Raw genomic sequence first — 13,414 nt, forward strand, 5'->3', positions numbered from 1 at the left:
AAAACAATGGCTATTGACAACTGAGCCTTGCAAAAATAACATGTAATCCTATTATGTGCTCTTGCTAGAGTGTGTGTCACTATACCAGGAGAACATAAAAACCCACTGAATGGAGATTGAGTGAGACAAAGGACATGAACACAACACACTGTACCACAAAATGACTGAAGGATAACCACAGGAAGAGAAACAGCCACAGTCGATGCTACCTCACTGTGTTTTCTTCTGAGGGCCACAGCTCATCTAATCACAGCTATTGTTTGCTGTAATTACTTGTTTGAATACACATGGCAGCCATAATGCCAGTCACGTAGCGCTGATAACCCTGCCTCAACCTTGACTCCACACCTGCCCAGTCACCGTGAGAGAGGGATGAATGGGAAGAGGAAGGAGGGGAAGAAGGAAGTGAAGGCTGACTCAGGTACTTGGAGGTCGGTGCTGCCTGTGGCTTTTTCTGAAAACACAGCTGCGTGTCCACACCCTGGTGGAGCATTACTGTGACTGTGTGCCTACTGGATGTGTGTGTGTGTGTGTGTGTGTGTGTGTGTGTGCCAATAATATCTAACTGCAACTGCTAGAGTGAGCAGGGTTCAGATAAAATCACAAGAATAGACTTGTGACATGACTACTGTAAATCAAGGGCAGCCCCAGACAAGTACAGTGATATTAGTTATTCCAAACATGTATCACAGTGACTATGGGAAGACTTGTTTTTTCTGTCACTGTGCGGTTTTGTCTTTTGTTACAGTTTTCCAGTTAAATACCTGCCTGATATCATTGTGTGAGACACTGCATGTCCATATGACGGTTGCGAACGGAGCTCACTTTTCTTCGTCCAAAGAGACACACCAAAAAACATCCAAATACCTCCATAGTGCTCGTCTGTAATGTCCCTCTTGTAGTGAAGCCCCAACATGAGAAATTGTTCCGAAAAAATTAAATAAGTATATGTTTTAAGCTTGTTTGTAGCGGAAGCTCCCAGTGTTGCAACGAAGAAAAGTGAGCTCCGTTCATAACCGTCATATGGACATGCAGTGCTGCGCCAAGCCCCCCTGTAACTCAGAGAAGGCACAGAGGACTCTGAAACTTCTCCCAGCCCTTAGTCGACATGAGGCTGAGTAGATAATGAATGAAATTTGAATTTTGGGTGAACTATCCCTTTAAGGTGTGGACATTAAAATGAGTATTTAGAGTTTTCATTTTTTACCACTCCAATAGGACCTATTGGATTGTTTTTTACCGAAAGAGTTTGAGCCAATCCCAGCTGACACTGAGTGAAGGCAAGATACTACGTCTTAGATGGTCTCACCAGTCTATCACAGGGCGGACACATGGAGACAAACAACCATTACCACTAACACCCCCTCCTATGGGCAATTTGGGAGTCAACAATTAACCTTGCATGCATGTTTCTGGATGTGGGAGTAAGAGAAAACTCACATGAGCAGAAAGAGAATACATAGACAGACCTCGCCTTTGCACATGGAAGTTCTCTGAGACAAAACCCACACATACATAGAGAGAGAGAGAGAGAGAGAGAGAAAGAGAGAGAAACAACTGCATTCCTTTACATACTTCAATCAGACGATAAGCCTCTACAGAACAGCACAGTGTTGTACAGGTATTCTTAAGGCCCATGTGTGAGTCAGTTGAGCTGGTTGAACAGGTAAGAAGCTCGTTAATTTGAATGAACACAACCTCTTTGGGACATATTGTACACACACAAACCCAGACCCGCTGACAGGTAAACAGATAAGCATCTACTCCCAGTGGCAGGCATGCCTAGATATGAAATACAAGCACATAAGCATGTACTTCTTTCCTCCTCTTGGGCTGACAGATGGCAAAAACAAGGAGGAGGTTCTCTCTGCCGGTGTACAGCTGGCTCAAGACGCAAACACTCAAATGCGGTGACTTGAAATCGCGGATACAGCCTGTAGTTCAGATTTAGCCTTCTGCAAACGGTCTATCAAGGGGTTCTCGGGGACAAATCCCTGTGTATATTTACCACTGAGAGTGTTGGACAGGTGGACAGATTAGGAGCACCCACCTCCTCCGGATCCCCTCAACAACAGTCTGCTGTAGATAAGCTCAGGCTTAGGTCGTCTCCTGGTAAGTCTGAGCCAAATCCAACTCAGGTTTAGACTACCACCAGTGAGAGGGACTTGATCCTGAGTAATAAAGGAGCTCTTTGAGGATTGGCGACATTATGCCAGAACTGTCAGTCACAGAAAATGATGGTTCATGAGAGCTGTTGATAACAATGACAGGGGGGAGTATTTAAAATGTAGGTGACAGACTTATCTGGCATGATTCATGTCTTCTGCAACCACCATTACAGAGGTAAAGTTCCAGAACTATGGAGGGTTGGACCAATGACATCCTTCAACAGGCCCTTACAGTAATAGACACAAGATAGATTAGGACTGTGAATGAGGACAGTGTTCAGTCATTACTCTTGATAACAAGTTTGAAACAAAGAAAAAGTTAGATCAATATTTATCGTCACTGGAGAGACAAGGAGATGCTGTGTAGCTCTTCATACCTAATTTGTTAGCATAGGCCTACTGGTGCATTTTTTCTGTGCTACACAGCATAGACATGAAACCAATTACCATACACAATAACTGTGTCCCACTGTGGGAGGATGTGTTCTGCGGAGGTGTAGCTACGCTCTCGTGGGCCACCATAGACTGCGAGGACCTCACTGAAAGGAGATGGTCTGGTCTGTGGAGGGTTTTCACTGTGTGCCACCAGCTGTGCCCGCTCTTACCATTGCATTGGATGACTCCTGTTGCCTAGCAACCTTGACAAGACATACCGTTTCCCCCCCTAAAAAACAAGACATTTAGTCCATTGGTTTTAACAGTTATTGTGTTAGCTGTTGAACTGAGCTTTAAGGTGGCTCACTTGGGAGTGTGCTTTCATTAGTGTGCATTGATTCTTGGGATAGGATGGGCAATAAAGGATCCAGGAAAAAAAAAAAGCTGTAGCCTAGGAATTTGTCAGCCATATTGGAAGGAGCCTTAAATTGGGACAGCCTCATGCTGGTTGTCAAAAGTAGCCTCCAAAGAATGCAGGCCCTGCATTGGTTTATAACATTATTCGATGTGAAAATGAAGTAGGGTAGGCTACCACTGTAGCCTAATAGTCAGCTTGTAGCCTTAAAGCAGAAGTAAGCGATCCGGTCGTTTTGGCTAATGCTGTGTTCCAGGCAGGCTTTTGAAACCGTAAGTTACGGCTTCAAGTCTATTGGTCCTCGTCCCTACGTCACCACATTCACGCGCATCCCTTGGCTGCACACACAGAGAGGACCGCCCCTTTATGCCGTTCTCTCTCCTCATTGGATAAAACTTGTAGGATACTAGGAAAGTTTTCTCCTCGGCTTACAGCAGAGCAGAGTGACTGACAGACCCGTGTTTCAGACCAAACACTCTATGTAAGTGATTGCTGTCGGACGATAGAACTATTTAACACTTATATTAAAGGATCATAGGGCAGGATTTGTGAGAAAATACCGGAAAATACCCATGCGTTTTACGTTTTTTAAATAATAATGGGTGAGGAAGCGTTCAAAACCAAAAAGAACGAGCCCATCCGCGTATCTCTCCATTGCTCTGAACGGGGTCTGTGCTGCAAAATGCGCTGCAATTCAGGGGGTGAATTTCGCGCTCTGGCCGGCGGACCTGACGTCAGCGCGTCCACGACTGCCTTCGAATGGATCAATGGAATGGAGACATGAAGAGGGCAACCGCGGCAGAGCGACTGATACAGTAACAGAGTGGCGACACTCCCTGTTATATCAATCGCTCTGAACCACGGTGGATCCAAATTAGGCCTACTGTTACTGCCAGCAAACGACCCAGCACAACTGAAAGCCCTGTTAACCCCCCGCCGCCACTCTCTCTCCCCCTCCCTTCACACACGCACACAGCAGCAGGCAGGTCACTAACTTACCCTCTCCCTCTTCACTACTGTCTTATTATTAGCCGTTAGCCGCAGCTAGCGGTTAAAAGCCGACGTTATAACTTTAACAACGTTATCAGGCAGGTGGACAAACGTCCTCTTTTGCCCGGACACGTCCACTTTTCACGTCCTGGCCGGCGTGTCCGCGACGCGTCCGTTTTTTTTTTTTTTTATGAAATCATGAATATGTCCGGTGTTTATTGGTTTTCATGGGACCGCGGACCCTGACAGATGCGGCCCGACACCCGGACCGGGCGCGTTAATTCTCGGTACCGGCATGTAGGAGTAGGAGCCCATACAGATCCATGCAGAGGAGCTCAGAGGAACAGACAAGCAGCCCCCTGCTGCAGCACAGTGAAGGTGTGTGTGTGTGTGTGTGTGTGTGTGTGTGTGTGTGTGTGTGTGTGTGTGTCTGTCTGTCTGTCTGTCTGTCTGTCTGTCTGTGAGAGCGAGAACCTACAGTAAAATACCCCCCCTCCCTCCCCAGATAGGAAGGACTGTAAAGAGTAAAGTAAACAGTGAAAAGTCTGTGCGCGCTCCCGTGCCGGTGGCTTCGCTGGTTGCTGTAGTTACGCGCAGCGGCCGTCGCGTCACTGGCCGTTCTCATTAATCCTGCCCTATGATCCTTTAACACAAAAATTCTGCTTACTTCTGCTTTAACCAAGCCTATAACTTAGCTACTTTTAAACGGCAAATTAACCAATAGGTGAAAACATGACTCACTCTGATGCTTTGAGCTAAATGCTTATGCTAACATCCTAATGAGTTCATTGACAAAACTAACATGCTGATGTTGAGCAATTTTATTTGAGCGTGGTAGCATGCAAACAGCTTCTATTGAGCACAAAATAAACCAGGCATAGCTAAGGCTCATAGGCCTATTATTGACCTCATGATGACCAGATAAAGCATTAGAAGTTATAGGCTAACATTCACAATTTCATGATTTCATTACAACCCAACTGTCGCAACAATCACATTGACAGACATGAACCACATTGTAGTGCTGGAGGAAAACATCAGTCATTAAAATTTACCGTATGCACCGAATGTTATTGTAACAGAAAAGAAAAGAAAGAAAGACATTTACAGACAATGTAGGCCTACAGTATGTTGAATCCTCTTTCACATGCCACAAACAAAATCTCAATTACTTCCACTTACAGATGTTTCAGAGATGATATCACACATATAAAACCATGACTATCTGGGTGTTCACCAGTAAATGAAGTGATATTTTCTTTAAATTTTGTTTATTTTATGTTTGAAAGAGCCAGACAGCTAATGGGTTTGTCAATGATCGCTCCCAGTCAGAGAGTGATGAGCGTGAGGGAGCCGGTGGACAGACACTGTGATTATGCGAGAGAAATAATTGCTCCCTCCTCCTCTGGGAGAGCCAAACTGAATTGTCCTCTCAGTCTGGGGTTGCGAAGCATCGGTGGCTCACAGCGTCAACCTTTGCACCGCCGTCTGAGCTCAAAGTCTGCTTCAGGATCTCAGAATAGCTGATGACAAACGGTGCACGTTAACTATCTGTGAGAGATCATGGGGAGACAGCGGAAGCAAAGCAGTGGGATGTTCGAGTGCCATGCTGAGCGTCAGCATTTATATATGGAGCTTTGGTAACCACCAAGTGTGCTGTGCATGCGGCCCCTCAAAGCCAAAAAGCAGCAACTGTTTTTAAGTGACACTGCAAACAGAAATAGACCAGTGTCATACAGAATATGCTGGTTAAACTCATCAGACTTATCATGCCCTTTCACTTTTGATTCACATACATTATTTATGTCATATGTTATATGAATGCTGTTTCCAGACTCCTGACCAGCTTTCTATATGTGTCTCACATAGACACACTGTGACTGTGTGCGGTCTGAGCGAAGCAGCAGGTGCTCAGATGAAAATCTAAATGAGAACATAGTCAAGAGGCTTAGAGGATTACTGAGTTGTATTGTCTTTAAACAAAATGTAACATTTATATTTGATCAGCAGACCTTAAAGAGAGGAGCTAAGGGACTGTAAAGGTGACCTGTTGGTTCATATTACACAGACCTGCACTGTCGAGCAAATACAAGCAAGTGCTGAGGAAGGAAACACAGGCTGTACACACACACACACACACACACGCTTGTATTTATTTGATCTAGGTACATTTTGGTTGCAGACATATGAAAAGGCAATTCAGACAATATAAGCATCGTGATTTAACGTGTCAGCAGGATGAACACAAATAATCATAATTGCTTTTGTGACATGTGGGACAGTACATCATCATTATTGTGATGACAAAACTCAAGAACAATATGTGGTAAAAACTTTATGATTAAGTCACATTTACTCCATAGAGTAGCTGATCTGATTATATTTTACTGTGCATGTCAACTGTACACATTCAATTGTATTTCATTGTCATTATACTGCTTTGTTGCTCTACTCTTTGACTTTATTTTTGGACCACATTCTGCAACCCGTAATCTCTCTGTATGTATCCTAATTTTTTTTTGTTTGTTTTCATCCCCACGTGGCACAGTGCTGACCCCATTTTGCAAACAGACCTTATTTAGTGGAAACACCATAGAATTGCATAGTAACCGACAGATTTATCTGTAGGCTACATTATTTGCACAAATTTAAAAAAGTTCAGTCAATCGAATCAATCATTTCAAACATGAAATGATTTAATTGTTTATATAGTCTGTCGAGATTTTTCTCAAAAATAATCAGTCAGTTAAAAAATAATGAAGAGATGAACTGAAAATTACAATGTCATTAATTCCTGCCCTACTTGGCTCACCAGCTGAAAATCATGCACTGACCTTAATTTTAAAAACATAGCCAACACAAACACATTCACACCTCACTGTGTTTGTGCAGACATGCTTATGCTTTTGTGTGTGTGTGTGTGTGTGTGAGCCTCTCTACCCCCTCTCCACTCTCCCTTTATGATGGGGAGATTAGGTGGTTAATCCTGTAGATCTCAGAGAAAAAGCCACTCCTGATGCCACAATGGATTTCACTCAGGCCACCAGAGAGAGGACAAACCTGCTGCTGATACGCATCTCGACCTCTGACGGAAACAGGGCCCACACACACAGATACACACACACAGGCGCACACACACACACACAGACAGGCGCAAACACAAGGCAGAGCACTTCACCAAGGTCAGGATATTACATTACTTATGTATTGGATGCAGGCTATAAATAACCACGCAACCATATTGTACTGATATTGTAAGACTGTCAAGTCTTTATTAAAATACTAACTATATACCTAACACACTCACTCTACATACACCCCCCCCAAAAGGCTGTGACTCTTCACACTTAATAACAGCACATGGCATGCAATCCTAAGTATTGATTGATTGATTTATTGATTAACTCATTAGAGGATCAGTTGTATTTTCTTCTATCACTGATAGTTTCTTATAGACCAACTGCTCCCATGACAGCAAATATAACAGTAACCTTTGACCTTTATGAACAAGTACGTCGTCAACATGATATTAGGGTCCCATTGTGTGCTGTAGACAAAAAGCCTAGAAAGAGCTTTACATTACACTAATAGCAGGCTGTCAACGAGGTAAGATGAATATCTTTTTTTCATCACTCTCATCTGTGTCTCTGATAATGAGGGCTGTTTAATGGATAAACAATAATTATCCAATATAGTGACAAAATGACAATGAAAAAAAGGGGCTCATTTAACACAAAAACACAATATAAATATACCAACTTAAAAATAAAAGTCAAAATTTTGCTTAGCCTACTGACTTAAAGGGATAGTTCACTCAAAATTGAAATTTCACTCATTATTACCCTCATGTCGACTAAGGGCTGGAAGAAGTTTTTAGAGTCCTCCGTGCCTTCTCTGAGTTACAGCGGGGCTCCGTTCAGCACTGCACGTCCATATGACGGTTGCAAATGGATACCACTTTTCTTCGTAACAAAAAGACACACCAAAAAACATCCAAATACCTCCATAGTGCTTGTATGTAATGTCCATCTTGTATTGAAGCCCCAAAATGCGAAATTGCTCAGAAAAAATTAAATAAGCCTAAAGCTTGCTTGTAGCTCCTCTTCTTATTTAATTTTTTTCATAATCATTGGTTTACAATTAGTCATTTATTAATGTCTTGGCATGACTACAGTTAAACAGCTGGCAAAACTGGAGCTATAGTAGGCCTACTAGTAGGCCTAGTAACTTTTCCCTGTAGGCTACTGCCAAACTCATCTCTCAAATATTGTCATACCACTGTAGGCTAGTTGATTTCGGTTGATTCGTTTTTTATATTAATAGGCTACTTTGAATCTGCAAAGTAACTGGTTACTAAATAGAAACTATAGCTAAAAACTAATTTGTAAAAAAGTAAGTAAAGTGCAATATGAAAAAAAAAACAAAAAAAACACCACAACAACGGAGTAGGTTAGGGAAATAATGCTGAAATAAATCACAATAATAAGGCCATGGGTAAAAAAAAAAAAAGCTTTATGAAAAAGGCACGTGTGTTTTGAATAACATGACAAAAGAGAAGAAAAATGACATAAACGAGCTGTGCGCAGTAAAGGTGAAGGTGGTTTTATTTTGAAAGCTGTAAGCGGAAGTCCGGTGTGGTTGGCCGCCAGCGGGCTTCACCGTCGGAGGCAGGATGACAGCTGAACGGCGGCTGCACGTAGAGCAGCAGCGCAGTCCGGAGCGTTAACAACAACAAGCATTGCAAACTCCCGTCGTCAAGAAGAAAGACACAGGCACCGACACATTTCTCCGCCGGACGCGTCTGAGTTTACCTAAGGACGGTAACCAACCGGTGAACCTTGCGGATATTTTTTGTTCTTTTTTTTTTCTTCCACCGAGAGAGAGAGAGAGAAAGAGAGAGAGAGAGAGAGAGAGAGAGAGAGGTCTGTGTCCGGATGTGCCAGTAGTGTCGGGGCTCTTTTTTTTTCGCATGGCGTAGGCACCTTTTCTACAGCGGGGTATTCTTGATGTTCGGTGGGTCGGAGCAGGCCCCTCGGGTCGACAGCGTCTCCGACTGCAACAACGCACAACGCTAGGCTGCTTTCTGTCCGCGTTTCACACCGAGTTTGTGGAGGAAAAGCGACCAGGCAGCGACATGATTGTGCAATAGAGAGGAAGAAGAAGCGCTGCACGTCTTGACTACCTCGGTGCTGACTGTGGAGAGAGAGAGAGAGAGACACAGACAGAGAGAGACAGAGAGAGAGAGTCACCAGGGATAAACAGTGTATTTGTTTCCTCCTCTGAACCCGGCAACGACGAGCTTCCCCCGGCTTCACAGAGCTGAGCACAAGGGAGAGGAGAAGAGGGAATAACCGTGCCCTCGCCTTGTGTGGGAGTGTGTGAGTGTGAACCTTTACCGAGGACCGGCTGAACCTCCGCGATGACGGGCAGCACACCGGCCGACATGGTGAGAGGCTTTACTGTCACTTTTTTTTTTTTTTTTCTCACACTGTACCTTTCACCTCCATTGATCCCCACAGCGCTGGTTCATAATGAAAACGCTGAGCAGAGCAGCACTTGAGAAAGTTCCTCATTCAAGTTCCTCTGAACTTTAAATCCTCTACTTTGTGTAGCCTATACCCAGAAGTCCTTTACAAACTACTGTTTTGTTTTATGTGTTTTTTTTCACCCAGCCCCAGGCAGCCTTTGGCTCCCATTTATTCCTCTCTACAGTATGAAACTCTTGTTACAACACACCTGAAACTTGCTAAATTCTCCATAATCCATTGCTCATCCAGTCTGGTTTCCTGTTCAGCGGGAGTCATATTACACTTGTGTGCTGAGGCATTTGTTACATCCAGAAAGATTTGAGAGGCTTTAATTTCCTCACAATGATACTGCAAATTTGACCAAAAGATTTTGATTCATATGCGGTGAAGATGCAATGATGAAACAACATAGATGTGTCAAGAGGGAAAATAATATTGAGTCTATAGCAGGGCTCAGCTGTAGATTTAAATATTGCGATATTGCACTGATGTCAATGTCTGGGCTTCTGAGCTGACCTGGTTCAGTATTATCTCTCATTCTATAGACAGTAAATCATTTTGTCGGAGCCTTAATGCTCACTGTGATGGATGACACAACCCAGGCCCGTGCACTAATTGATTTTCATATGTAAATCTCTGGAGGCCAATAGACAAAGTACATCCAGATGTCAATGGAAACATGGTCTAACAACGTCATTAGCTGTCATGTGTAAATGTAATACTTGGGTTTTATTTGAATTAATCTGTACCTGAGTAGGCTGCACTATGTTTTATGGTTGAACCAGTATAGCATCATATAAAACAAGGCTCTGGTGTTTAGAGGGGTTTTTAAGAGTGGTGGTACCTTAAGGAAGCTAAATTGCAACCTTTGTTCTGTAGTCATCATCATCAGGAGATGGTATCAGTTCACCCCATCAGAGATGTTATCCTTATATGACTTGTTTAGCTGTTTTACACCAGCTTATGGCTTGTGTTGTTATGACCTCTCATCGTAAAAGTTTATGTCAGCGTCACATGGGCAGGCTATTTCACAAATTAAAAGGCGTATAAAATGTGTTTTGTTGGGTTCGCCCAGTCGTATACGTAATGTTTCGCCCCTGTCTGGCGGTTTTACGTCTGTCATCTCCAATGCTGTAGTGTGTGGCGGCTCTAAGAATACCTCCAGGTCTATGTATAGAAAGGATAAACCACGTAATGTGTCCCTCCACGCGGAGATCAGCTATCCCAGCTGTGCCCGTACACTCCTGCCCGTCCGAGTTCAGCTGATCTCCTGAACAGCAGGTCCATTATGTTGTCAGGATGCTGGGATAATGCTGTGAGGAAGTTAGAGGTGAGCCAGCCTCTATGTATATATGGTGCGCTGGAAGTCTAAGTATAGCACATCACAAGACATTTCCCATGGATTATACACATAATCAGGAACAGAATCCTTCATTTTCTGATCTGTTATTATGACTGATAGCCAAATCCTCGTGAATCCTAAAGAACGTTCATAGAAAGTCCTCTGTTACGTCACCATCTGTATGGATGTGTGAAGCCTCATGTGAAATGCTCAGTGTATAGAGAGAGGATACTTACAGCAAATGTGATACGTCCAACATGCACAGAAGTATAAAAGCCTTCAACACAGCAGAATGATAAGGTTTAGGGTGAGTCTCAGTGTTATGACTGGTCTATAAATCACAATAAAGATGACTAGGTGTGTTATTGATGGGATTAGAGGAAGCATGATATGAGGATCCTTTAATATGATGTTATGCTTTCAAATTTCAACAAAACAATTCAGAGGAATTTACTGCACTGGTTGACATTTAGCTTAAATCCTCACCAAACAAACTTTAAAAGATTCAATAAGTTGATTTGGAACGACTTACTTCCCTAAATGTTTTGTACAAACCTGCACATAATGCCCCTTACTTAGGCTATATTCTTATATATCTTTTATACCTTTTTTGTTCTTCTGTATGCTGCTGTAAAACGTATATTTCCCATAAGTGGAATCAATAAAAAGTCTTATCTTATCTTACAGCTAGATTAAACACAATGGGATCGGCTCCTGCTAGTGATTACTGGAAAACTATAGTGTTTAGTTTATCACTCAACCAGAGGAGTTTGGTTCAGTCCTTTAACCACCACGCTGAAGTTTCTTTCAGCAACACACCGAGCGCTGAATCCCTGCCAGCCGCTTTCTTCCTCACCCTGATCTGTATTTCCCTGTGGGGGAAGTATCACATTATTATTGCATCATTTTATGCCTCTGGCATGAAGCTCCTTCCTCCGACGGTGAAGTAATAATGTTCTTTCAACTCCCAACTCGGGGACATTTTTTTTTTTCTGAATGGAGTTTATTCAAGCCAGAGCTGCTGTCTTCAGGCTCATGATATTAACGTGCCTTGCAGCAGAAACATAAAGGTCAAACTCTGCACATAAGTAAGACGTTTCAGGGTTTCTGCCAGGGTAAAGTCTTGCAAAAGGAGCAATTCGCCTCCCTTTGTGGTGCAACTCTGTGTATGCATCAATCTACATCATTATGTTGTAGATTGTATGTAATATAAGCTATCTGCATTTAACTCATCTTGTGTGGTTGAAATCAGCAGCAGATGCATACTCACACACACACCTTCCCCTGCTCCTCTCCAAGTCTGTGGAAAGAGTAAGTGTATGCACACACACTTCTAAAGGCTGTATAGAGTGGGAGTGGAAGTGGGAGGAGAGGAGGTTGCTGGTGCCAAACATTGTGGCTGAATGAATCTGAGAGAAAGAAAAGGAGAAGGAATAGTCATGGCCCTGGAGAATGGAGGATGGGATTTTTTTTTTTCGAAGAGTGAAGCATGGGGAGGGGGCAAATTACCTCGCCCCAGGCAGATCTCAGAAGTGCTGACAAGGTCGAAATGGTGCCCATGGCAACAGCGAGAGACGCTCGAATCTAAAGTCTGGATGCCTGTGTGTGTGTGTGTGTGTTAGTGTGTGGAGGTGCACTGCAGGTATGTGAGAGTGTGTGTGTGTTTGTATCAAGGAACAAACGAGGAGACAGAGCGGTGCAGGAGCAGCAGGAGAATAAAGCCCCTCAGTTCAGATAAGCACCGCTCAATGAATATACTCCAGACATGACAGAGAGTCCCACAAAGCAGAGAGTGAATTTCAAACATCACTGCGCTCGCTGTGTCCCGGCATAGCTGACAGGACAGGACAGGGAGCTCCAGGTACACACACACACAGCAGTTATACATATAATATGCCACATAATGATAATAATACAAAATTACATATAAATTAGAAAAGATGTGAGACATGGTTCCTGTCAATGTCTGAAAAGGCAGTTTGAACTAGTGTTACCACGAGAGGCTTGTTAGTTATGCTATGTTTATTTTATTTGATATGGACAAATACATTGAGACTGTTCCAGTGGACAGTGTGTTTATAGCACATGTGCTAATTTTCAACACCAGTCCATAGGCGGCTATTCTAAAAACACAGAGCATATTATCAACAGTATGAGATAAAACAAAGTGCATGATCACAACAGTAATATGCTAATCTAAAAACACAGAGCACAAGATCAGCGAGAGGAGATGAAGCAAGCAGAAATCATGATCGCAACAGTAATATTAGTAACAATAAGAAAGGTGAGTGGGTAAAGTGTTCCATAGGTTAACCCCTTTTATTGAGAAGGCAGACTGTCCAAATGATGTTGTACACTTGGAAACAATGCAGTCACCATTGTAGGAGGCTCGTGTGTCTACTTGGCTTGAGCTCCAGCGTCTTTTTTTATCAGAAAACAGGGGTGATACACAATTATGAAGACATTTAAAAACCAGTCTGATGTAAATTATGAAGTTTTCAAATGCAAGAAGGTTGTGTTTTCTCAGGATGCCATATAGTGGTTGGTTGTGAGTCTGGCTGTCGGTGTATAGGAATGAATATACGCTGGTGGGGAT

The 13,414-nt window shown here is 43.0% G+C and overlaps 1 protein-coding gene across 1 annotated transcript in view; it reads left to right on the forward strand.

The window, feature by feature from the left end:
• The first annotated feature begins 8,617 nt into the window (after window positions 1–8,617).
• The window catches only part of ubl3a (ubiquitin-like 3a), a 33,623-nt gene continuing 28,826 nt past the window's right edge, over window positions 8,618–13,414 (forward strand). Inside the window, exon 1 of the mRNA XM_085798614.1 lies at window positions 8,618–9,394. Coding sequence (XP_085654740.1) covers window positions 9,368–9,394 — 27 coding nt within the window. The 5' untranslated portion in view covers window positions 8,618–9,367. The remainder of the gene's footprint in view (window positions 9,395–13,414) is intronic.

Source organism: Trachurus japonicus, chromosome 14 (genome assembly GCF_045865225.1).
Source record: "Trachurus japonicus isolate A0001 chromosome 14, Traja_1.0".
Classification (NCBI taxonomy): domain Eukaryota; kingdom Metazoa; phylum Chordata; class Actinopteri; order Carangiformes; family Carangidae; genus Trachurus; species Trachurus japonicus.